This window comes from Halichoerus grypus, chromosome 9 (assembly GCF_964656455.1).
Source record: "Halichoerus grypus chromosome 9, mHalGry1.hap1.1, whole genome shotgun sequence".
Classification (NCBI taxonomy): domain Eukaryota; kingdom Metazoa; phylum Chordata; class Mammalia; order Carnivora; family Phocidae; genus Halichoerus; species Halichoerus grypus.
In genome coordinates, this window is record NC_135720.1 from 108,722,650 (window position 1) to 108,747,775 (window position 25,126).

Below are 25,126 nucleotides of genomic sequence, written 5' to 3' on the forward strand. Positions count from 1 at the left end.
AAACAGAAAAATCTTAAATATTTGTCATTTAAAAATAATGAAGTCAGTAAATCATATTATATGTTAGCATAACAGTTTTAATGAAATAACCATTTTGAAAAAAAATAGGGAAAAAAGTGGTCTTGTGTTACCTTTTTGTAAATCTCTTTAATGTTGGGCTTAGCAAAAGGCAGCTGGATTCACCTATCTGCTTTTGCATTCAATCTGATATGAAATCACAATCAGATAGGCAGTAGAAAATTCCTCTGTATAGTCATTAGAACATGAGTGGTAAAGGCAGATAATATCTTAGTAGTATTATGAAAATAGTTGACCTCAGTAACCCATATTTTGAGAACCACTGAATTAAAGAGGTAATACAGATTCTCCTCCTAATTTTGTTGATGGCAGACTCTAAACAAGACAGTGCTGGAGTCAGCACTTCATGGCTTTGGCTGACATGTGTAGACACATAAGGCCACCATAACTGTTTCCAGTATGCAATGGAAGTGACAGGGATGAATAAAAGGAAAAGTTGTCTTGGGAATGGAAGCCTGGATGATACATTACAGGAGAAGGGGATTTTGTTCCTTGGCAAGATTTTTACTGTTCTGCCAATACACACTTCTCTGTGGGAGGGCTAAACTTCTTTTCCCTTTGAAATTAGATGTGGTCACATGACTTGCTTGAAGCTGTGTGATGTGTGGCATTTCCAGGAAGAAGCTCTAAGATTAGTATGTTCTTTATCACACTCTTTCCCTCTTGGCAATCGCCAGTATTCTATGTGAACATTAGCTGCCCCATCAGCTTAGAGCCAAGGATGAGGACACCACTGATGAGACACAATTTCCAGCTAACCCTTGCTGGACATGTAGCACAAATGAGAAACTTTTGTGGTTTTCAGATTGAGATGTTGGGATTGTTTGTTATAACTGCACAATCTAACCCATCCTGACTGATAAAAGACACTTCACTTGAAAGGTATGCCAAAGATGTGGAACGCACCATTTAATCCTCATTTATTGAGCATTTTCTGTGCATTAAACACCATCCCAGGTACTATGATTACAGATGATTTAAATTTGGCATCAGCCCTCAAAGGGCTTATAGTGCAGAAGGCATATAAGTAAACTATGTCACTCTGTTGTACTTACTACTGTTAACAAAGGTGAATCTAGGGTACTGTGGAAGGGACAAGTCCTGGAATCCTGTATCAATCATGGAACCAGCAAGAAACACACAGCATATTTAGCTGGAATATTTGTGTGTCTGTTTTTTTGTTTATTTAATTTATGAGAGAGAGAGAGAATCTGAAGCAGACTCCATGCTGAGCACAGAGCCCAACACAGAGCTCAGTCCCACACTGTGAGATCATGACCTGAGCTGAAATCAAGAGTTGGTCGCTTAACAAACTGAGCCTCCCAGGTGCTCCCTTAGCTGGAATTTTTGAAGGGACATTTTACTAAAAAGACCATTCTTTAGATGTGGGTAGGGTTAAAGTGGCCAACAGGGATGTTAAGCATCCATGGCCATCAACAAGAAAGTCAACCCTCCCCCCATCAAGCCTGAAGGAACAAGGGTTAGAAATAGTGTTACTGGGCCTGGTGAGAGCTGGACTCATGGCAGAGGGGCTGTATAACACCAGCTACAAACACAGCAAAACAGGCAGGGAGCAGGAGAAATAAACACTTGACCTCTCTCCTGCCTTCCAATCTCCTGTTGTACCTCCTACTGGCCAGATCCATCTGGAAGGCAGAGACAAGGATGCCTGGGTGATACTGTCAAAGCAGTAGGTAGAGGACAGTCTCCTAGTAGTCAGAGCAGGGTGGGGAAGGTCAGGGAGTGGGGCTAGAGAAGCAAATGGAGAATATCCTGACAAGGCCCCCCAAAAAGAAATTATAGGAATCCTTGAAACAATATTTTCTCAAACATTTTATTTCATTGATTAAATAAAGTATCTAAATTTGCAAAGAATGTCTATAGCTACTGATGGGATAAGGGAGAGATTTGAGTGAATATAGAGGGCTGGATACTTGATACTCCTATTACTACAGAGAAACAATGGACATATGGTCAGAAATCCCAACATGGATTTTTTTTTTAATAAAAACTTAAATTTTCTGTGAACCTAAAAGTGCTCTTAAAAAAGAATAAACAGAAAGTAACAGATTTTACATAGACTTTCTTCTCCCATACATGCACAGCCTTCTCCACTATCAACATCCCCAGCAGAGTGGTACATTTGTTACAACTGATGAACCTACACTGACATAAAATCACCCAAAGTCTATAGTTTACAACAGGGTTCATTTTTGGTGTTGTACATCCTATGGGTTTGGACAAATGTATAATGCCATGTATCCATCATTATAGCACCATACAGAGTAGTTTCACTGACCTAAACATCTACACTCTGCCTTTTCATCATTCCCTCTCCCAACCCCTGGCACACTGATCTCTTTACTGTCTCCATAATTTTGTCTTTTCCAGAAAGTCATGTAGTTGGAATCACATAGTATGTAGCCTTTTCAGATTGGCTTTCTTCACTTGATAATACCCATTCAAGTTTCTTCCATTGTCTTTTCAGGGCTCAATAACTCATTTCTTTTTAGTGCTGAATAATATTCCATTCTCTGAATGTACCACAGTTTATTTATCCCTTCATCTCCTGAGGACATCTTGGTTGCTTCCAAGTTTTGTTCTGGATCTCTTTGCAGGGGCTAGGGGATGAAAGATGGGTGAGAAGAGAATGGGTGGGGAGATAGGAAAGAAGTATCTTCCAGCCAGACAGAGAACGGATCACTAGAGGTAAGTTGTAAGGTGGATGTTGTGTCTTATTTTTCAAACATAGCCTTAAAAGTCATGCAGCATCACTTCTGCCATATCCTATTGGTTATAAGATCGTTACAAACACACCCAGATGCAAGTGGAGAATTAATTCCACTTCCTAACAGGGAAAGCAAGGTTCTAGAACAATACTGTACAACACAGTGGCCATTAGCCACACATGGCTATTCACAATTAAATTAATTAAAACTAAAATTAGTAATTCAGTTCCTCAGTCACACTAGCCACATCCAAGTGCTCAATAGCCACAGGATTACTTAAAATGTTTCCATCATTACAGAAGTTTCTATTGGACAGCACTGCTCTAGAAGAACAAGTGAGACGGGAGATATTGTAGCTATCTTTCAAAGCTACAATCTGCCACTAGCACTGAGACAAACCAAATTGCATTAGGAAAGACAGACTAAAATGGCGCAATGACTCACATGGTGTTCTACACAAGGGTTGGCAATAACTGCTGCTGTTTACCTCGAAGAGGAGACAACTTGTGTTAAGTCTCTCAAATGAAAGAGAGTGTAGATGCTAGTCCCAGGGGCTAAAAATTCGGCCACTAGGAAGATATCTCAGAAGGGTGATTTCCAGACATGTGTTTTCCATCTTTATAGTATCACGGATCTCTTTAAGCATATGATAAAAGTCACTTCTCCCCAGAAAAATATGCATATATACAATATGATACACTGAAGTTCAGAGTTCCCTCCCAAATCCATCCATGGACTCTCCAGATCAGAGTCATATTCTAGGCTGTGAGCTCCTGGAGGTATTTCCTTAGCCATAGTCATGAGTAGTGTGTGTAGCCTGGATGACATTCATCACTGTGTATTAACAGAAAGAGGCACATTTCTGCTCAATACAAGTAAGAATTTTAATAGGCAAAGAGGCTTTTAAGGGAAATAGGTAATGTCAGGAAATCAGAAAGTTTCCAACACTAGAATTATTCATGTAGATTGCCGCCGATAATGTAGAGAAGATTTCAGTGTACAAGCTAAACTGAATAAGCTGTGAGGTCTTGCACAGTGCTGGCGTTCCAAGGTTCTAATAAAAGTGACAAGGCCTGGGGCACCTGGGTGGCTCAATCGTTAAGCGTCTGCCTTCGGCTCAGGTCATGATCCCAGTGTCCTGGGATGGAGCCCCGCATTGGGCTCCCTGCTCCGCGGGAAGCCTGCATCTCCCTCTGCCCCTCCCCCTGCTTGTGTTCCCTCTTTTGCTGTCTCTCTCTGTGTGTCAAATAAATAAATAAAATCTTAAAAAAAAAAAAGTGACAAGGCCCAAGTGCAGAAACAGTCACCCACAATTTGGAGGAAGAAAGCAGAATCTAGAAAGTTTTCATGCAACTGGTGGCATTTCAGATGGGCTCAAAGAGTAGGGATACTGGGTAAGGGCACAAGATCATTTTTAGGGGCTCACTTAAAAGATTTAATACCCTTCAGTTTAATTACCTATAGTGATCTGGTTTCTGGCCAACTGGTAAATACTTCTCTCCCTATCTTACCGTAACCTTTCTTTATCCACCTGTTTTCTGTCCCTGACCCCCTCCCCTGCCCTAAGAAGAATTCACAGTGAAACACTTGTTTGGATTATCCAGGTGGTTTCTACATGCAATGACAAATATCCTTATAAGAAGGAGGCAGACAGAGACTTAATATATGTGCTGCCGAAGCGAGCACAGGCAGAGATTTAAGATAGAAGAGAAACAGGCCATGGGATGGAAGCAGAATCACAGAGAGGATGCTATGTTGCTGGGTTGTTGTTTTTTTTTTCTTTTAAGGTTTTATTTATTTGTCTGTTAGAGAGAGCACGCACAAGCAGGGGGAGTGGCAGGCAGAGGGAGAAGCAGGCTCCCCGCTGAGCAAGGAGTCCGAATCGGGACTCTATCCCAGGACCCTGGGATCATGACCTGAGCTGAAGGCAGATGCTTAACCGACTGAGCCACCCAGGCGTCCCAATGCTGCTGGTTTTGAAGATAAAGAAAGGGACCATGAGCCAAGGAATGCAGCTCTAGGTGCTGGAAAAGACAAAGGAAGAAAATTCTCCCTTAGAGCTTCCAGAGGGAGTGAGTCTGACATCTAGAACTATGAGAGAATAAATTTTGCTTTAAGCCACCAAGCATATGGCAATTTGTTAAACAGTTATAAGAAATTAATAAAACTGGGGACAGAGCTGATTAAGAACCAACACATATCTCATTGTAGTTTTGATATGTATTTCCCTGATGCCAAGTGATGTTGAGCATTTTTTCATCGGTCTGTTGGCCATTTGTAGGTCTTCTTTGGAGAAATGTCTGTTTATGTCTTCTGCCCATTTCTTCACTGGGTTATTTGTTTTTTTGGGTGTTGAGTTTGATATGTTCTTTATAGATTTTGGATACTAGCCCCTTATCTGATAAGACATTTGCAAATATCTTCTCCCATTCTGTATGGCTAAAATTAACAAGTCAGAAAACAACAAATGTTGGCAAGGATGCAGAGAAAGGGGAACCCTCTTACACTGCTGGTGGGAATGCAAGCTGGTATAGCCACTCTGGAAAACAGTATGGTGATTCATCAAAAAGTTAAAAAGACAGCTACCCCACAACCCAGCATTTGCACTACCAGGTATTTACCCAGAAGGTACAAACATAGTGATCGAAGGGGTACCTGCACCCCAACATTTATAGCTGCAATGTCCACAATAACCAAACTATGGAAAGAGCCCAGGTGCGTATCGACAGATGAATGGATAAAGAAGATATGGTGTTATACACACACACACACACACACACACACACACACACAATAGAATATTACTCAGCCAACAAAACAATGAAATCTTACATTTGCAATGATTTGGATGGAATTAGAAGGTATTATGCTAAGTGAAATAAGTCAATCAGAGAAAGACAATTATCATGTGATTTCACTCATATGTGGAATTTAAGAAACAAAACAGAGGATCATAGGGGGAGGGAGGGAAAAATAAAATAAGATGAAATCAGAGAGGGAGACAAGCCATAACTGATTCTTAACTATAGGTAACAAACTGCGGGTTGCTGGAGGGGAGGGGGTGGGGGATGGGGTACCTGGGTGATGGACATTAAGGAGGGCAGGTGATGGAATGAGCACTGGGTGTTATCTGCAACTGATGAATCACAGAACTCTACCTCTGAAACTAATAATACACTATATGTAAATTAATTGAATTAAATAAAAATAAAATAAAATAAAAAAGAACCAACACATAGACTCAGAATCTCTGCTTCCTCCCAATTCCAAAGACTTGCTCCTAGATCAAGTTCATTATGTCAATGGCCTCTTCCCTGAGGTTGAATCTGCTCTGGAAGCTCTTCAGGCATCATCCTCACCCCCACACCCAGGTCCCCTGACAAATCCACACATCAAATTTAGCAGTGGACAGAGCTTGAACAGTCCTTAGTGGGCCTTAGGCCCTTTGCAAATACTCTTTTGTCAGGTCTCTCCCACCAGTTTCAAACATACCCAGACACATCCTTAGCCCTGCAATGTATTGTCTGAACTCTGAATAACATAAGAAACTCACCCTGAGTCTGAGGCTAGCTAGAATTATCCCAGCTTTTTTGACACTCTTGCTGCACTTCTGCAAATCAGTGACAGTTATGCTTTCCTCTCCATTAAACTGTCAATCCTTCCAGACCAGGAGACCAAGACCCCCATTTTCTAATATACACTTGGCATCTAGAATGTTCTAGTCAATGTTTAATTCTTGTAATTCCATGGCCATTGGGGTTTTGGCTACACCAGATAGGCTAGTTTGAACATCATCATTCTTAGTACCATAAGTTCATTGTTAAGTATGTTACCACCCAAAATCTTAGAGGCCTGTAACTCTTTGTTTTTTGAAGGGGAGAAAGAGATTCCCCCCACCCCCTCTCCATTCCTGATACACACTGAATCTTGAATTTAAGAATGAGATTGTCCTAGATTTAAACCCCAGTTTTGCCCCCTATCAACTGTATGCCTTCGAGAAAATTAACCTCTCTAAGACTCCATTTCCTCAGTTGCAAAATTCACATTCTATTAATTGCAAGTATTGAACATTGCCTGGCATGGTGCTTGGCGTGTAGGAAGTGTTCCAAAAATGATATCCACTTATTCTATGACTTCTTCCCATATAGTCCTTTTTTTTTTTTTTTTAAGCAGAGAGGGTAAGTGTGTTAATGTCCTTTTGGGGCACATTTGGAAAAGTGTATCTGTAAAGAGGGAGCTGACCCACCTTCAACCAGGGCCTAGACTACCTCCAAGGGAGTGAGAGAAGTCATAAATATGCAGGGCCAGATCTTGTTTTTATATAAAATATTGCTATTTTGTTCATCATGGATTTTTTTGGCATTGATTCTGACTTTTAAAAATACTACATTAAGTATTATTTATCTTGATAACCTATTTTTTTGGCACCCCTTTCAATTTTGTGCCCAAGGCAATGCTTCGTTCACCCGGCTCTAATCCTGCCCTGCCTACAGCACTTTGTGCTAGTCACACCACGATCTAGGTCCTGGACTAATGCAGGCAGAGAAGCCTGTCAAAAAGACCCAGGATTTTCAGCCGACTTTGAACTAGTGCTCCCCAAGCCCTAGAAGGCATACTGGATCCGAAGGCGCAGAAGGAGTGGACTACAACTTCCAGAAGGCCGCGCAGCGCGGCGCCCTCGCCAGATTGGCTGCGCGGGCCCCGCCCCCGCCCCCGCCCCGCCCCTACCGCGAGGTCCCAGGGCGGCGAGCCCTGGGCCAGCGCGCTTCCGAAGCCGGCTACCGAGTGGAATCTCGCCCGGCCAGCAGGCTTCATGGCGGTGAGGCCGGTGTCCCGGATGCTGCAGCGGGTGCTCAGGTCCAGCGTCCGGAGCTGCAGCTCGGGGGCTCCAGTGACGCAGCACCGCCCTGGGGAACCCTCCCAAACTGCTGCGGAGGTGAGCCCGCCCACATCCACACCTTCCCCGGGAAGGGCGGCCGGCCAGCTGTCCCTGACTCTGAGAAGCACCCAGGCCGGGCTGCGAGGGCCGCTTCTGGAAGGGATCCCTCAGGGCTTCCTTGCGGGTGGGGAAAGGAGTGGAGGGATGCTCTGTAAGGTGCCCAGTCTCACCTGATACCCCAAGGGACGGGCGCTTCTTGGGGTAATGCTTAATCACCTCCCTGCCCACCCAGCCATGCAACCCCCTTCCAGGAATGAGTGACCGCCAGACATGGGGAAGCAGGCAGGTAGGACTCTGGGTCCAGTGAATTGTTAATTGTACCCTTCTCAGCCCTGCAGCGCCCACCCTGTTTCTTGAACATTTTCTTCCCCTCCCCTCCCCCGCCCCATGAAAGGTTGTCTGTGTGTGACCAGGTGTTCTTGTGACACCCTGCTTCATAGTGTGACACCAGTTAAAAATGTCACCTTGGGGGGCGCCTGGGTGGCTCAGTCGTTAAGCGTCTGCCTTCAGCTCAGGTCATGATCGCAGGGTCCTGGGATCGAGCCCCGCATCAGGCTCCCCGCTCTGCGGGAGGCCTGCTTCTCCCTCTCCCACTCCCCCTGCTTGTGTTCCCTCTCTGGCTGTCTCTCTCTCTGTCAAATAAATAAATAAAATCTTTAAAAAAAAAAAGTCACCTTGGTGCCACCAGTAGTCACTGGTCACGTCTGTAGTTAGAGGGCTCTGTGACTTGTCCTTCACTCTTTCAGTTTCATCTTCGTGTCCTTAGGAGGGCTTAGCCTCATTCTTGAGCAGAAGGGAGCAGGATCCCTGTCCAGATTAGGAATCCCAGTTTTCCTTAAGGTTTGGGATAGGCCCCTTCAGTCCTTGACAGCGCACCACAGAGTGATTCATGTCATAACAAGTTTTAAGTTTAGCGTTCTTTTGCCCATGTGGCCAGGGAATAATTTTGGAAGAAGCATCTCTTTTTCATTTGGTAAAACCTCTTTTCCAGACCCACCCGGTCATTCTTTTCCCATTTCTTAGCACAAGACTTCACTCCCTGGAAATCATCAGATCTCTTCCCCGCACCCCGCCCCCCCCACACACACTGCCACTATTGCTCAATGAGGGGGACGGCCTTGGCCTAACTTGCTTTCCCTAATCAGGCCTCATTACTGGGAAGTAAAGGTTTTCAGTTTCCTTGAACTGCGAACTTCATTGAGGGGAAAAGCAGGAACACAAGAATTGCTGAGAGAGCCTTAAAGAATTCAGGAAAAGGGAAGTTTTTTCTTCTCCTGCCCCTAATTTCCTTTGTGCTCTTCAGGAAGGGATCTGTGCTAAGTGACAGATCTCTCTTTCTCTCTCTCTTTTTTTAAGATTTTATTTATTTGTCAGAGAGCACAAGCAGGGGGAACGTCAGGCAGAAGGAGAAGCAGGCTCCCTGCTGAGCAAGGAGCCTGATGCGGGACTCGATCTGAGGACCCTGGGATCATGACCTGAGCTAAAGGCAGCCGCCTAACCGACTGAGCCACCCACGTGTTTCCATACTTGGTCTCACAGTAAATCACGTGAGGTCGAGAGTTTGTGTTTTCAGGTAATGGGGCTCACCAAAGTTAACTTTCCTGGCGTCACAGAGCTGAAAATAAGGGAGCAGGAGGAACTCAAACTCTAGCCCCTGTGCTCCTGCTTCTTTCTTATAGGGAGAGTAGAATGAGAGGCTATTCCTCCCTTTCCTTTACCCTGTAAGGGGAGGTGTAACTAGCAGGTAAGAACACAGACTCTGGAGCAGAATGCCGGCATGGGAAGCCCAGGCCTACCCCTGAGTAGGTATGTGAACTTCAGCAAGTCCCTTCGCCTCCCAGGGCCTCAGTCTTCTCATCTGTAAAATGGGAGTAAGTGTCTACTTCATAGAGTGGTTCTAGAGATTAAGAGTTAGTATATGTTGATATATGTACTTAGATCAAAGCTTGACCCACGTAGGTGCTGTGTTATGTACATATTTGTTGTAGTTGTTGTCAGCCTCGCCACAATTGACACATGCTGTGTCCCACTAGTCCCTTCCCACTGGACACTCAGGATAGCCATTCTGTCAGCTCTTTGGTCCTAGACCTCCTATGCTGGACATTCCCTGCCAGGGTTACCCTCAGCAGGCAGGTTGCTCCTCGAGTGTTGGGTGCTCCCCCACCTTTCTAGGTATTTCTGCACGGTGCTGAACACGGTGCTCTGCAGGCCGTGGAGTCAGCAGATGGTTTTGGCTGTTTGAAACTCAGACGAGTGAGGGGGCCACGTGGAATGGTAGAGCACTGGACAGGGAGCCCCAGCTTTTCACCTTCACTCTGTCTCCAATTTCACTTGGCTCCTAGGGCTGTCACTTTCCCTCTTTCCAGCCAGAGGGTTGACCCAGCCCATCTTTACGCCGTGGGGGAGGGCACAGAATGTCTTTAAGAAAATCTCCTGAGGTGAGGCAAGCCTGGAGATCTCTATGGTCAGCCTATTCACCGAACTTGCCAGTTGGCAAGAGCAGGAGTGGGGCATTGGGAATCCCTGTCCCCGCCTCTCTTCCCGCGGGGCACCTTTCCCTCCACCCTGGGAAGTGCTTGCAGAGACAGAGGGAAAAGCCACTGAGTGTTATCTGTTCGTGTGTCAGGGTGTGGGTATGGGGGAGACATGAGGTGTGAAATGGGAGCTGGCTGTGAGGACAGTGGAAGTGGGCCTTGGGCTTGGTCAGAGGACAGGTTGAGCGGCTTCTACAGGTGGAAAGGGGAGGTGGTGGGGTGTGGGTTAAGTGGGGAGGTGGGTAGGGGAGACACAGCTACCTGCTGTCCTGATTGGGGGGGTCCACATAACCTCTGCAGGGCTTACCCCAGCACAGAAGCATGACATCCCTCTTCCTTCTTCCCAGGCTCCATGCAGGCTTCGCTGGGACCACAGGGGCTAGCCTCAGGTCCTGGGCCTGCTGCCTTGGGGCAGGGGCAGGGGAGAGGGTGACTTTTTGCAGGGCAGAGGCACCCAGTATTCAGAGGGTCACAATGAACAAATGTTGGAGAGGGGGTGTTATGCAGGAAGGAAGTGGATGTAGGAGAAGGTAGGGGACAGTAGGCCTGGCCTGGGACAGTGACACACGAAGGGAAAGAACAACTTTCCGGGGTTATCTTGAGTTCCAGTCTTTCCTTCAGAATCTTTGCTTTGGTGAAGTGTGATTGTTCATGCCAGGAGCCGTAGGTGTAAGGACCCCACACTTAGGGAGGGATGGAGGGAGAGGGGGGGATCCAGACCAGGGACTGGGTGCCTTGCTGGGTCTTCTTGTTTAACAGAGATTGATTTTGAGTCACCCCTGGTATACGTCCTCCCAAATAGCAAGGATCCCAAATCAGAGCCACTGATATCTGAGTTTGGAATGTGTTCTTTTTCTCCTCAATAACCCTATTTATTATATTCTAGAGCTATTTGGGGGCTGGCCTTTATCATTCAAGCCAAATGCCCAGAGTTAGTGACTACTTGGAGGGCAGCATCCGTCCATTAGCTAAGTCCTTTGCGTCCTTTGCACCACTCTTCCCCACCCGCACCCCGTGCCCCAGTCCACACTGGGCAGGTAGACAAGATACACCCAGTAGCAGATGGTAGGCTGCCTCGTGCCTGGTCATCCATGGTCCTGGAGGAGCTCCAACTCCACTTTCCCTGCTTTGGGGGGTGTGACAGCAGGTCGAAACCCCAGCCTTGGCCCATCTGCCATTAAGTACAGTTGGGCCTTGCAGGACTGACTAGGGGAGCTGGCAAGAGCGGGAAAACCAGTCACAGCACACAAGCTAGAACTCCTCCATGAATCTGTGTTTAATAAACCAATATCTGTAAGTAGGAATTCTATTAAGAAAACGGCAGCGATCACTTATTGAATACCTGCTGTGTCCTAGTAACTCCTCCAACTGAGTCATGGAGAATTATTTTCCACCCTTTATGGATGAGGAAACTAAGGCTTAAAGAATTTGGGTGATTTGCTCTACAGCTAGTTAGTAGTAAAGCCGGGCTTGCCCCCCCGGAGTCTGTGCTCTGCACCACAACAACTAGCCCTGGATTAAAATAGCTCCTGATCCTGGTATCACGGGGCCAGTGGTTCTCAGCCAAGCTGCAGAGTAAAGAGCTGAGACATTGAAAACAAACAAACAAACAAAAAGCCAGGGCCCAATCCCAGAGCAATGGAGTCAGAATCTTTGGAGTGGGGCTCTCAGGCCTCAGCACTTCTTAGAAGCACTGCTGGTGGTTTTGATGTGCAAATTGTTGAGAGCCACTGTCCTAGGCGAAGCCATTTTGACAGTAGAGACCAGCCCAGAAATGAATGATGACCCCAGTGTGACTGGTTTTGCACACACTACCTTTCTTTTTTTTTTTTTAATTTTTTTATTGTTATGTTAATCCCCATACATTACATCATTAGTTTTAGATTAGTGTTCCATGATTCATTGTTTGTGCATAACACCCAGTGCTCCATGCAGAACGTGCCCTCCTCAATACCCATCACCAGGCTAACCCATCCTCCCACCCCCCTCCCCTCTAGAACCCTCAGTTTGTTTTTCAGAGTCCATCATCTCTCATGGTTCATTTCCCCCTCCGATTTCCCCCCCATTCTTCCCCTCCTGCTATCTTCTTCTTTTTTTTTTCTTAACATATATTGCATTATTTGTTTCAGAGGTACAGATCTGAGATTCAACAGTCTTGCACAATTCACAGCATTTACCAGAGCACATAGCCTCCCCAGTGTCTATCACCCAGCCACCCCATCCCTCCCACCCCACCCCCACCCCAGCAACTCTCAGTTTGTTTCCTGAGATTAAGAATTCCTCATATCAGTGAGGTCATATGATACATGTCTTTCTCTGTTTGACTTATTTCGCTCAGCATAATACCCTCCAGTTCCATCCACGTCGTTGCAAATGGCAAGATCTCATTCCTTTTGATGGCTGCATAATATTCCGTTGTATATATATATACCACATCTTCTTTATCCATTCATCTCCGGGGCGGAGACTGGGAGGCCGCCGTTTTCACTCTCCGCCTCCAAAGCTGTACACACTACCTTTCTCTTCCGATTAAGGACCAGTCTATTTAGTTCATTGACATACATACATTGACACAGTGACATACCATGTAGACGCCGGGATTCCGAATCAGGCAAGAAGGCTTCCCACACGGAAGGGGGGGCGGGCCCAGCCTGGTCCAGGTGGGGCTCTGAGGCTATGAGCTGCTTCTGACATGTCCCAGGCCTTCTTGGGTGAGAGGCATCACTGTCCACCCTACACAGTCATGCCCTCTGGGTCCAGGGCTCCTCTGACTGCTGCTGTTTTTTCCTCCAGGGGGTTTTTTAAAGGAAAGGGAGAGATGGAAGAATGAAAGTAGGACATGCAGTGGTGGAGGAGAGAAGAGGCAGGGATGAGGCTTGTTAACATCACAGTGATGAGCTTGCAAGGCTGGCCAGGTGAGAGACTGTGTGTGCGTGTGTGTGGTTCTGCCAGTACAGAGTCTGGATGAATCTGGATAAAGCCACTCTAAGTCTCAGAAGTGAAATCCAGCCTGTCCCACCCCGCCCCCCCAACCAGGGCCACAACAGAGCGTCTGATTATGTTCTTCTTTGCCGGTTACTCCGTTTGCTCCCTGGTTTCTGCTGAGTCATGTTCCTTGGTCCTCTCACTTGCTCCCAATTGGTGCACTTTGACTCCTCCCTCACCCAGCCAACAACCCCCAATATGTTAAGAATAGGGTGAGGGTGACTGGTGAGGGGTTGGGGTCTGGGGTGACTAACAGATTCCTAAGTTGCAAAGAGCTGTTGATGAAGGATTGGGTGCAACTCTACTGGAAATTCAGCCTTCCAGGTATCTGATCTCTTGGACTGTGGTGGCCAATGGGGCTCTTGACCCTGTCGTGTCCCCTGCCCCACTCCCAGGGCTACAGGTGGAAAGGCAGTGGGGTGAGTAGGGAGGTAGGAAGCACTGTTAGGATTGTAGTAGACAGCAGTTCAGAGAAGTGACCGCTGTTTGCTTGTCATGGGACTGTAAGCAGGGTTTCTTGGAGGATGGGGGGACACTGGTGTTGGGGTGAGCAGAGTGAGGTCACTTTTATGCACCCAGGAAAATCCTGGAAGCACCCCCACATACGTTCACTCCTATCCCTTCTATCTCCTGAGTCAGTGGCCCTTGACCCTGGCTGTACTTTAGAATCACCTAGACAGACTAAAAACGTAAGTGCTCAGATATCCAAATTCAGTTGCTCTCCAGTGGAAGTTTTTTCTTAAGCTGCCAGGTGGTTCTGACGTGCAGCTGGGGCTGAGGAAGTCATTGAAGGAAATGTTCCTGCTGGGTGCAGGCAAACAGTTACCCTGAGCCTCTGGGGGGCCTGAAGCCTTCTGCTGCCTTAGGTTACAAGATCATGATAATCCTAGATGTTTACTTGCCAGTTTCCTGACCCCCTTCCCTTGGCTTACCCGAGCCCTTAGCTGTGTTCTTATTTTACAATGGGGTAAATGGGCCTGGAGAAGTCAGAGAGCTTTCTCAGGATGTCAGGTCACACCTGGCCCAGAGATCAGTCCAGAGCCCTATCCAGAGACCTCATGAAAGACCTCATGAGCGACCTCGTGATTTCTTATAAAGATTCTAAAGAAAGGACTTCTCCCCCACCCTGTGCACCACCCCATGTACCTTCTTGGATTCTCCCTTTGCAGTAAGAATTTAGACTTTGGGCTCAGAAGACCTGGATTTGCATCCTGGTTCTGCCAGTGGTGTTCTTGAACCCCATCCAAGCTTCACTTACAGTAATTCCTTATGGGACAGGTGTGGGAATTGAACAGAGAACATTCTTCGGAAACTTGAAGATGTTTTGTAAATGTTGCTTCTATGGAGCAATTTTCTCATCAGCCTCTGTTGTGACTGAGGGTTGTGCGCTCAGGGCAGGAGATCAGACTAGATCAGACTTGGGGAAACGCTGAGGTTGGCCGCCTCCTTTCTCTCCCCAGGAGGAGTTTGGGTGAGCCATGCAGGGAGGCTCCAGCAATCTCCTCCCTCTGAGGCCCCAGACAGTGGGTGCTTAATCCTTCCAGCAACGGGTGGGGTGAAGGATGAAGACTAGAGTCATCTCTGCAGGGGGTTAGTGGGTGATCATCCTGGCCCCTCCCTTCTGCCTTCCTAGAGGCTGGTGGCCTCCTTCCTTCTGCAGGCCTCCCTGGTTGTGCTGTCCTTGCCCCAAAAGCCTTCTACTTGAGGGGAGCCCTCTCTGTGAGTGTACCCTACCCTCCCCAGCTGGGTGTCGTCCTCAGCCACTCCCCATGGCTTGTTGGGTCCTCCAGGGCAGTGCTGAGGCCCCAGGGAGCCCAGCTGACAGGGGGTAGCTATGAGGAGGCACTTGTGTGACACTCACCCCCCAGAGTTAGTGAGTTGGCGTTGAGCTCCTTCTGTCTCCCATTGGGAAGGGAGGGAATGGGAGGTCTGGGTTAGAGACATGGCTCACCGTGTCCCAGGCAGCCACCGTCCCGCTCAGTTACCGCTCCCTCTCTCCCGCTTTCTGGACACACTAACTTTCCATTTGGCATAGTTGCCAGATGCCGAGTGGCACGTTCTCTCCCACTGACCCATCCCAGAAATACTGGAGATGTTTGTTCCTAGACAGGCTTTCTTTGAAGGAGGGGGGTGGGTGGTAAGATGGTGACAGGGAGAGAAAAGGGACTGGGGGTGGGGCAGCTGTGTCCCTATAGAGGTCCTGCTCCCTGGGGCTGAGTTGGGGCCTTGGGGACAGGTCCTAACCTGCAGGCCTGTTTCCCAGTCTGTGAGTGAGAGGGAGAATCCCAGCCCCCCCAGGACTGCAGGGATGAGAGTGGGGGAGGGGACGCCCGATGGGAGGGGGGTTTATGTCCCGGAGGCAGTGGGCCCTCCACGCCCCTCTCCCCCAGCCAGGGCCCAGAGGCCCACGCCTCCTCTGCCCGGCATTTCAGGAGCTGTCCAGGCGGAGACAGTTCCTGCGGGAGCACGCGGCCCCCTTCTCCGCCTTCCTCACCGACAGCTTCGGCCGGCAACACAGCTACCTGAGGATCTCGCTCACCGAGAAGTGCAACCTCAGATGTGAGTCCCCTTCCTGGGCCCCTGCCCCCCTGCTGAGGCAGCTTCTGAAATCTCCCCATGCCCAGGAAGCCTCTGCAACCCTCCCCATTCCTCGTCCCAGCATCTCCTCCCACCCTTCTTCCCTGCTTGCCAGGTGAGGTTGTGGGGCAAGATAAGGGTCAAGGTTGAGTTTTAGGATCCTGGAAGCTGAACTCTACTTGGAACTAGATTTGAGAACAGAATTGCAATGGAGATTGGACCTAAATCTCAGTCTGCAGGGCTCTTCCTGCCTCCCTCCTATTTCGCACGGTTCCCAGCGTTCAGGACGTGGCCAGGGGCAGGCGTGGGGGTGCTGGACACCGCAAGCACGTGAGGTACGCAGCAGTGCCCGTGGCCGGCAGTGCCGGCCCCAAGACGCCCCAGGCCTGTGACAGAAGTTGCTTGGGGCCAGGCTGACACACAGAGTATTCATCTCATAATCATTTACGGAGTGCTCCGGAGGTGTGGCCGCTGCTGGAGGGACTTCCAAAATTTGTCTCTCTCCCTCTCTCCTGCTTTCCATGGTTGCTCCCAATAAGAAATGTATTTACTTCATGGCCCAATAAATACATGTGTGTATGTAGTAAACGTTTAACCAAACAATACTCACTGCATGCGGTTCTGATGTTCTGATGTTCTTTACCTATTCTATTCTATCTTAAAAGACCAGTTCTGGACCCCTCACTAATTTGACTAAATGACCCTATACTAGATCTCGACCCAGTCCTTGATAAAACTCCCACAGGAGCTAATGCGAGGGGATGGTGCTCCCTCGCCCTCCAGGGCTCCCTGCATTTGCCGCATTCTGCTACCTCCCCCTGAACAAGTAGTACCTCAGTTTTCCAACCTGTGAAATGGGACTGGTAACCTGAAATAGGCAGGACATGAGAGCACTTGTCACTACAGATGAGGGTGACTTTTCACAGGCCTCATGACCCAAGCACACAGGGGTCACTATTTGCCACAGCAGATGGAATGAAAGGGGTGACCAGTGCCGGAAGGAATGGGCCCAGGGCCCAGGCCTGCCAGGCAGACCCTGCCTAGCCGCCCCCATGCTGAGGGAATCAGAGTCTTGGCATCCCTCACATCAGGCGGGGCTCTGCTCTCGGCCTGCTTCATCCTCTTTAACCTGTTCCCTCAGTCTCCCCTCTGAGGGAAGAGGCAGTGTTAACATGCCATAGATGAGAAAGGCGAGGCCCGGAGAGAATCTGTAGCGTTTGTACCAGCTCAGATTTGGCGGGCTTGTTCCTCACCATCCAGGTGGGGATCAGGAGAGACTTCTGGCCTGGTGGGGGAGTGGGGGTCTCAAGGCACCATGGGCCGCTGTGCTGTAATCACGGCCTTCCTCTGCGTCCCCTCCCTTCCTCAGGTCAGTACTGCATGCCCGAGGAGGGTGTCCCCCTGACCCCCAAGGCCGACCTGCTCACCACAGAGGAGATCCTGACCCTTGCACGGCTCTTTGTGAAGGAAGGTATAGACAAGATCCGGCTTACAGGGGGAGAGCCGCTCATCCGGCCGGACGTGGTGGACATTGTGGGTAAGTTTGACAGCTGCGGCCACTTCTCCCAACTCCTGCTGCATCCAGCTGGGCTTTGGTATTCATATCGGCAGCTGACATCCGTTCAGAACCTAATGCTCACTTGGCCCTACCACCTTCTGAGATGGCTGCCGTTGTCATCCCCATCTTGTTAGGAAATGAGGCACAGTTCAGTAACTTGTTCAAGGTCGCAAAGCTGGTAAGCGCCAGAGCCCAGTGGCTTGCTGTCACATTTAGACTAAAGTCCTCACCGGGGCCTTGAGGGCCACGTGGTCTGGCTTTTGCTGACCTCTGAGACCTCTTGCCTGCCCCTCTGCCTCCGTCCCGCCCCTCCATGCACACCACCAGGCCTTTGGACTCGCTCTTCTAGCCGGGAATACAGGGCACACTGCCTGCCTCGTTCGGGTCTCTGCACACATGTCCTCCTTGACCACTCTCTCCAAAGTACATCCCCACGTCCACACTCCAGCCACTCTCTGTCCCAGAAGTTGGCAAGCTAGAGCCCACAGGCCTAATCTGGGCCATCAACTGTTTTTGTCTGGCCTGCAGGCTAAGAATGGTTTTCATATTGCTAAATGGTTAAAAAAAAAAAAAATCAAAAGAAAATAGCATTTTGTGACACATGAAAATTATATGAAATCAGAAATTTACTGTTTGTTAATAAAGTCTTATTGGAACATAGCTGCACCTGCTCATTTACGTATTTCCCAGAGCTGCTTTTTCAGAGCTGAATAGTGCTGGCCACAAAGACCATGTGGCCAGCAAAGCCAAAAATAGTTACTATCTGGCCTTTTCAGAAAAAGTGTGGCAACCCCTACTCTATCCCCTTCTTCTACCTTATTTTTTCTTCATAGCATTTGTCTCATCCACGGATACGTTACTTGGTTGTATGTTTATGTTTCCTTTGTACTGTCTCTTCCTCCCATTAACTGGCATGAAAGCTGTCGCTGCTGAGGCAGCTTTGGTTCCCAGCCATGTTCCCAGCATGCGATCTCTGAAGTAGGACATTCCTGCGTGTGAATGTCGGCTGTGCCTCTTGTTAGCAGCATACCTTTGGGCAACCTTTTTTTTTTTTTTTTAAGATATTTATTTATTTATTTATTTATTTTTATTTATTTATTTGAGAGAAAGAGAAAGCGTGAGCACAAGCCGGGGCGGAGGCGGGAGTGGCAGAGGGAGAGGAAGAAGCAGGCTCCCTGCTCAGGAGCCTACAGGGGGCTCAATCCCAGGACCCTGAGATCAGGACCTGAGCCAAAGGCAGACGCTTAACTGACAGCCACCCAGGTGCCCCTGCGTAACTTTTAAAATCCATTCTAAGCCTCCAGGTAGAGATGAAGTTGACCTGGGCAGGAAGTGAGCAGGAAACGCCCAGCACATGGCAAAGCATTCTGTAAGGGGTCACCCCAGAGGGCCTCGTGCCATGCCTTGCTTTTACTCCCCAAGGTCAGGCAGAGAGAGACCTTAGCTTCTATAGTTATAGATGATGAAATCACAGGAAAATAAGGCTCTGTGTTCTTGATTCTGAGCTCCCACCCCTGCTGCTCTGGGGGGGATCTTCCAGGCCTCCGTTCTCTGCTTCATTCGCTGGTTCAGTGTATGTTCTCTGGAGGCTTCTTATATGCCTGATACTGTGCTGGGAGCACAAAGGTGACTGAGCTGCAGGCCCTGCCAGGGAGGATCCACAGCCCATTGCTGGAGGCAGCCGCCGGAGGCAGCTGTCTGGTAAGGACCGAGCAAGGGGAGCCCAGGTGCCGTGGAAGCCCAGAGGAGGTGCCCCTGACAGCCCCTGGTCACGTGACCTGGGATCCTGCCATCATTCCTGTGCTGGAGGAGCTGACCCAGGGGAGCTGACCCCCTGTGCCAGATGGCTCTTCAGAGCTGAAAGCAGACCGGCTTCCAGGAAAGAGTTGAACCTGCTGAGCCCGGCTGACTGCCAGGCACAGCCCCCTCATTCAGGCCACATCATCTGCCCTCTGGCATGGGCTCCATTTTAAACCCCTGTGTTCCATGCCAGGGCCTGTGGGAGAGCCGAGGGATGACTGAGTACAGACACGAGGACACGGGCCTTTCCATAGAAGCCACTGACCTGCATAGTGGCAGGAATGGAAGCCAGGAAAGTTGGCAGCCCTGTTCCCACTCTGCCACTGCCCAGCCAGGGGAACTTCTGCAGATTCCTTCCCCACTCTGAGCCTCGGTGTCCTCATCTGTGCACTGGCCACTTCAAGGGCCTTTCCTGCTGTGATGGCCCATTGGTCATGGGAACTGGCTGACCAATAAGGGTTGATCAGCACACAGATGTTAGGTAGGACAAGGCCACCACCGCAGTGACCTGCTAAGGAGGATTTACCTCCCACTCCCAAGAGTGCCGGTTGACTGGGAAAGACAGCGCCCCCCTTCCCCCCAGGGCTGCAAAAGAAGACAGCTGCTAGGCTGTGGATTGCTGGGGCGCTGCGCTCACTGACACTTTGACATCTCTCAGCCTAGCAACTTTGGTCTTGCCCAGAGGCACTTCCCCAGAGCAAAGCTGCCCTGAAGGGTAGGGCGGGTGGGTGTTATTGGGGAAGCAGGGCTGAGGGGAGGGGAGGGAATTCAGCACTCAGAGCTGGGATGCTCACCAACACTTGTCCCCACCCTCCCAGGTGGGAGTAGCAAGGGACCCCACCCAGGGGCGTAGAGCGAAAGGGTTGCAGGTTTGTCAGAGACTGCTGTCCCCAATCGCTTCGGATCCCTGCCCGAAGCACTGTCCATCTTGGGCCTGGTGCTGCAGAACTCCCCAGGGGAAGACTGCCCAGCCCGCTTTGGCTCCCCATCTGCCATTACTGTGATCGCCCTGGGCCAACCCAGACTCCCCAGCGCTTCCCACCCCCCACCCCCAACCCCGGCTTGTGTGTGGACGAGTTCCTCTACCCCTTCTTTTTCAGCAGAGCTGTCTGGAGCAGGACTGCCCACCAGAACTCTTCTGGCTGGTGGCACTGTTCCTATCCGTGCTGTGTGACACGGTCGCCAGGGCTCACACGCAGCCTTGGGCACTTGGCCGGTGTGACGGAGGAACTGAATTGTAACTGAATCGATGTAACTTCATTACATCTTAATTAATTGAAATTGCCACACATGGCCAACGGCTGTCATGTCAGACAGTGACAGTTGGGGATTTTTGTATTTATCATTCCTTATCTCATTTTTAAAAATGAGAGAAGCATTTTTGAACTTGATGAGGACCGTGCCGTGTGTCTTTCAGGGCTTCCTCTTTTGATGCAACCGGACTTCGTACGCGTCCTCCTGAGTTGCAATTCGTTCCTTTTCTCTGCCATTCCATTGGTGAAGATAGCACCCTCTATCCTGCTAGGGAGCATTTGGGCTGTTTCCAGTGTTTTGACGTGTCAAGTAGCACTGTTTAGAACATTTTTTATTCTCGTTCGTGTGTCCTGGAGTGCACTTCGTGTAGGAGTGGGATTGTTGCCTGGTAGAATGGGTGAATGTTTAACTTTGGAAAACAATTTGGCGTTATCTTACAAAGCGTTTGTTCCAGCTTCCTCTGACCCACGTCCTCCTCAGCACTCAGTATTCTTATTCTGGATTTTTGCCAGTTGAACGAGGATGAAATGGTATTTTATTCGGTCTTAATTTGTATTCCCCTGTTTAAGAATGAGGTCAGGCATCTCTCATCGTGTTTATCAGCCCCAAATATCTTTCTTTTCCTGTGTAATACCACCTCCTGTCTTCTGCCCCTGTTTCTTTTCTTTCTGTTGTAATTTTCTTTCATACTGGTTTGGTAAAAGTTCTTTACTTATGTTGCAAATGTCTCTTACCAGTTTGAAAAAATAAGCAACATTTTGTATAATAAGTCTTTTGATCAATAGCAGTTCTTCAGTGGATCAGTTTTGTCCTTTATGGTCAGTGCTTTTTACATCTTTTAAAAGAAACACTTCACTCAAGGTCAGAACAGCTCCCTCTGTTTCCACTAAAACAGTTAAAATTTTGCTTTTTGCATATTTAAGTCCTTAGTTCATCTGTGGCTGGTTTTTGGGAATCCAGTTTCATTTTTTTTTTTTCCATGTGATAGTCATTTTCTCTAGTTCCTTCTTATTGAAGCCTCTGCTTCCTCGATAAATCTGCCATGTGTGCATTTGTGCATTGGGTGCTGTTCTTTGGTTAGCGTGTCTGTCTCAATGCCAATGTCATACAGCCTTCACCACTAGCTTCACAGTAAGGCCACTATCTGGTTGAGCAAATTCTTTTTATTCTTTAGCAGTGCTTTAGCTATGCTTTGTCCATGGACATTTTAGAATCAGCTTAGCAAGTTCCATGGAAAATTCTGTTTGGATTCTTTTTTTCTTTTTTTCTTTTTATTGTGTTAAAATACGCATAGCATAACATATACCATCTTAACTTTTTTTTTTTTTTTTTTTTGAGAGCAAAAGCGCATGCACGCGCACATATACACGTGAGTATGCAGGGTGGGGCGGAGGGAGAGGGAGAGAGAATCTTAAGCAGGCTCCACATCGAGCATGGAGCCTGATGCAGGGTTCGATCTCATGACCCTGAGATTCTGACCTGAGCCGAAATCAAGAGTCAGGCGCTTAACTGACTGAGCCACTCATGTGCCCTATCTTAACTATTTTTAAGGAAACAGTTCAGTGGTATTAAGTACATTCACACTGTTGTGCACCATCCCCACCGTCCATACCCATAGCTTTTCATCTTGTAAATCTGAAACTCTGTACCCATTAAAAAATAACTCCCCATTCTCCACTCTCCCCAGCCCCTGGCAAACACCGTTATGCTTTGTCTTTATGATTTGGGCTACCCTAAGAATTTCATATAAGTGGAATCATGCAGCATTTGTCTTTTTGTCTCTGGCTTATTTCATTTAGCATAATGTCCTCAAGGTTCATCCATGTTACAGCATTTCTTTTTAAAGCTGAATGATATTTATGTGTATACCATGTTTTGATAATCCATTCATTGCTCAACTTGGGTTGCTTCCACCATAATGCAGCTAGGAACATGGGTGTAGAAGTATCTCTTTGAAATTCTGCTTTCAAAGAGATTGTGAAGTAGAATTGCTGGGTCAGCTGGTAATTCTATTTTTAATTTTTTGGGGGGAACACCCATACTCTTCCATAGCAGCTGTACCATTTTACATTCCTACCAACAGTGCACAGGCTTCTACTTTCTCCACATCCTCACTAACACTTGTTTTTTCTGTTTTTCTGTTTTTGTTTTGTTTTGTTTTTTGATAGTAGCCATCCTAATGGGTGTGGGGTGGTATTTCACTGTAATTTCAATTTGCATTTCCCTGATAATTAGTGATGTTGAGCACCTTTTCATGTGCGTATTGACCATTCATATATCTTCTTTGGAGAAATGTCTATTCAAATCCTTCACCCATTTTTGAATTGGGTTGTTTTGTTGTTGCTGAATTTTAGGAATTCTCTAATATTCTGGATATTAACCCTTTATCAGATACATGATTTAGAAATATTTTTCTCCCATTCTGTGGCTGCTCTGTAGATAGTGTCTTTTGATACACAAAATTTTTAAATATTCCTGAAGTCCAATTAGTCTATTTTTTTTGTTGCCTGTGCCTTTGGTGTCACATTCAAGAAACCAGTGCCAAATCCAGTGTCACGAAGCTTTTATACTATGATTTCTTCCAAGAGTTTTATGGTTTTAGGACATATATCTCGGTCCTTGAAGCAGTTCAAGTTATTTTTGAATATGATGTTTGGTAAGGGTCCAACTTCATTCTTTGGCACGTGCGTATCCAATTTTCCTAGCACCATTCGTTGAAAAGGACAGTTCCTTCCCCCACTGAATGGTCTAGGTACCCTTAAAATCATCTGACCGTATATGCAGGGGTTTATTTCTGGACTGTATTCCATTGGTGCATATGTCTATGCCAATACCACCCTGTTTTGATTACTGTAGCTTCATGATAGGCTTTGAAACCAGGGAAGTGTGAGTCTCCCATTTGTTCTTTTTTCCAAGATTGTTTTGGCTATTTGGACTTTCTTGAGATTCCATATGAATTTTAGGGTGTTTTTCTCTATTTCCATAAAAAATGTCATTGGCTTTTGATAGAGATTGCATTGAATCCTTAGATTTCTTTAGGTAGTATTGTCATGTTAACAGTATTAAGTCTTCCGATCCGTGATGCATGTCCATTTAACTTTCATTTCACTTGGCAATGTTTTATAGTTGTCATTGTAGAAACCTTTCACCTCCTTGGTTAAGTTAATTCCTAAGTCTTTTATTCTTTTTGATGTTGTAAATTGAATTGTTTTTGTAATTTTCTTTTAAGAGGGTTCATTGCTTTTGTATCTGTTGGGATATTAATGCCATTACACCTATATATCAAATTGGTGAGAATTGACATCTTTTTTTGTTCATACCCCCACCTTCCCACAGCCATCTACTTCCTTTGCCCTTCTCTTGGCTCTATGTGGCTGACCCCTAGGGTCACCCAGGGTGTCCTTGCCTATTGGGTTTCTGATGCATTTGGGTTTCTGCACTGGGTTTTTTGACAGCTGAATTCCCTCCAGGACTCCGACAGGGCATCCTTGCCTCCATGATGACTTAGTTGGACTCCTAACTTAATTTCTTCTCCATGTGCCTTTGGCCCTAGGCATGGTAATGGATCCCCAATGTTGCTAGTCTGAGTGCTGTACTATTCATTGTTGGAGCCCTTAATTCTGTCCATACCATGGCAAGTAGTCCTTTCATTAAAGTCTTCATTTTAACTATCTGGGATTAATTCTGTTTTATGATAGGATTCTGATGGATAGTATCATTTTTTTTTAAATTACATTTTCTAATTGTTTTTGATATATTATAGCATTGATAGGAAAATTAGGAAAATATGTCTGTTTAGATTCTTTGGAGTTTTCTATACTAGCAACCACATCATCTGCAACTAAGGGAATTTTTTCCCCTTATCTATTGCTTTTCATTTCCTTTTCTTGTCCTATTGCAATATCTAAGATCTCAAGTGTAATTTTGAATAGTAGTAGTAACAGGAGAATGCTCCTAACATTTCCCCATTTAGAATGATATTTATTTTTTTTCACAAGTAACTTTAATCAAATAATAAAGTTCCCTTCCTAGTTTAAGTTATGTACTTTTTTATGTATGTTAGGATGATCTATGATTTTTTTTTTTTTTTCTGTATGCTATTACTCTGAATGACATTATGGCTTTCTTATATTACTCCTATAGTACATCCAACCTAGTCATGGTAAACTGTGCTTTTATCTACTATTAGATTCAGTTTATTGATATGTTAAGTTTTTGCATCTATATCCATGAGTGAAATGGGCATGTAATTTGCCTTCCTCATTCCCGCCTTAACTGATTGTGATATTAGGTTTCAAAGAATGAGTTGGGTAGTGTATTAGTCCATTCAGGCTGCTCTAACAAAATATAGATTAGGTAGCTTATAAACAGCAAACATTTATTTCTCGTAGTTCTGGAGGCTGGAAATCCAAGATCAAGGTGCCAGCATGGTCAAGTGAGAGCTCTCTTCTGGGTCACAGACTTACCATTGTATGGTCACATGGCAGAAGGAGGTCTGTGGGATCTCTCGTATCAGAGCACTAATCCTTCCACCCTCAAGACCTAATCACCTCCCAAAGGCCCCACCTTCTAACACCATCACATTGAGCATTAGGATTCAACATGTGAATTTGGGGATGGGGGCAGGGGACAAACATATAACCACAGCACATAGTATTCCTTCTTATTCTTT

General features: G+C 47.0%; 1 protein-coding gene across 5 annotated transcripts in view; it reads left to right on the top strand.

Moving 5' to 3' along the window:
- The first annotated feature begins 7,536 nt into the window (after positions 1-7,536).
- Positions 7,537-25,126, top strand: part of MOCS1 (molybdenum cofactor synthesis 1) — a 43,990-nt gene continuing 26,400 nt past the window's right edge. For 3 of the 5 annotated variants that reach the window (XM_078055371.1, XM_078055372.1, XM_078055375.1), the window contains exons 1-3: positions 7,537-7,743; positions 15,698-15,824; positions 17,212-17,379. In XM_078055371.1, coding sequence (XP_077911497.1) covers positions 7,621-7,743; positions 15,698-15,824; positions 17,212-17,379 — 418 coding nt within the window. In that variant the 5' untranslated portion in view covers positions 7,537-7,620. Of the gene's footprint in view, positions 7,744-13,073; positions 13,196-15,697; positions 15,825-17,211; positions 17,380-25,126 lie in introns of all 5 variants that reach the window. The other 2 variants (XM_078055373.1, XM_078055374.1) reach the window with 2 other exon arrangements.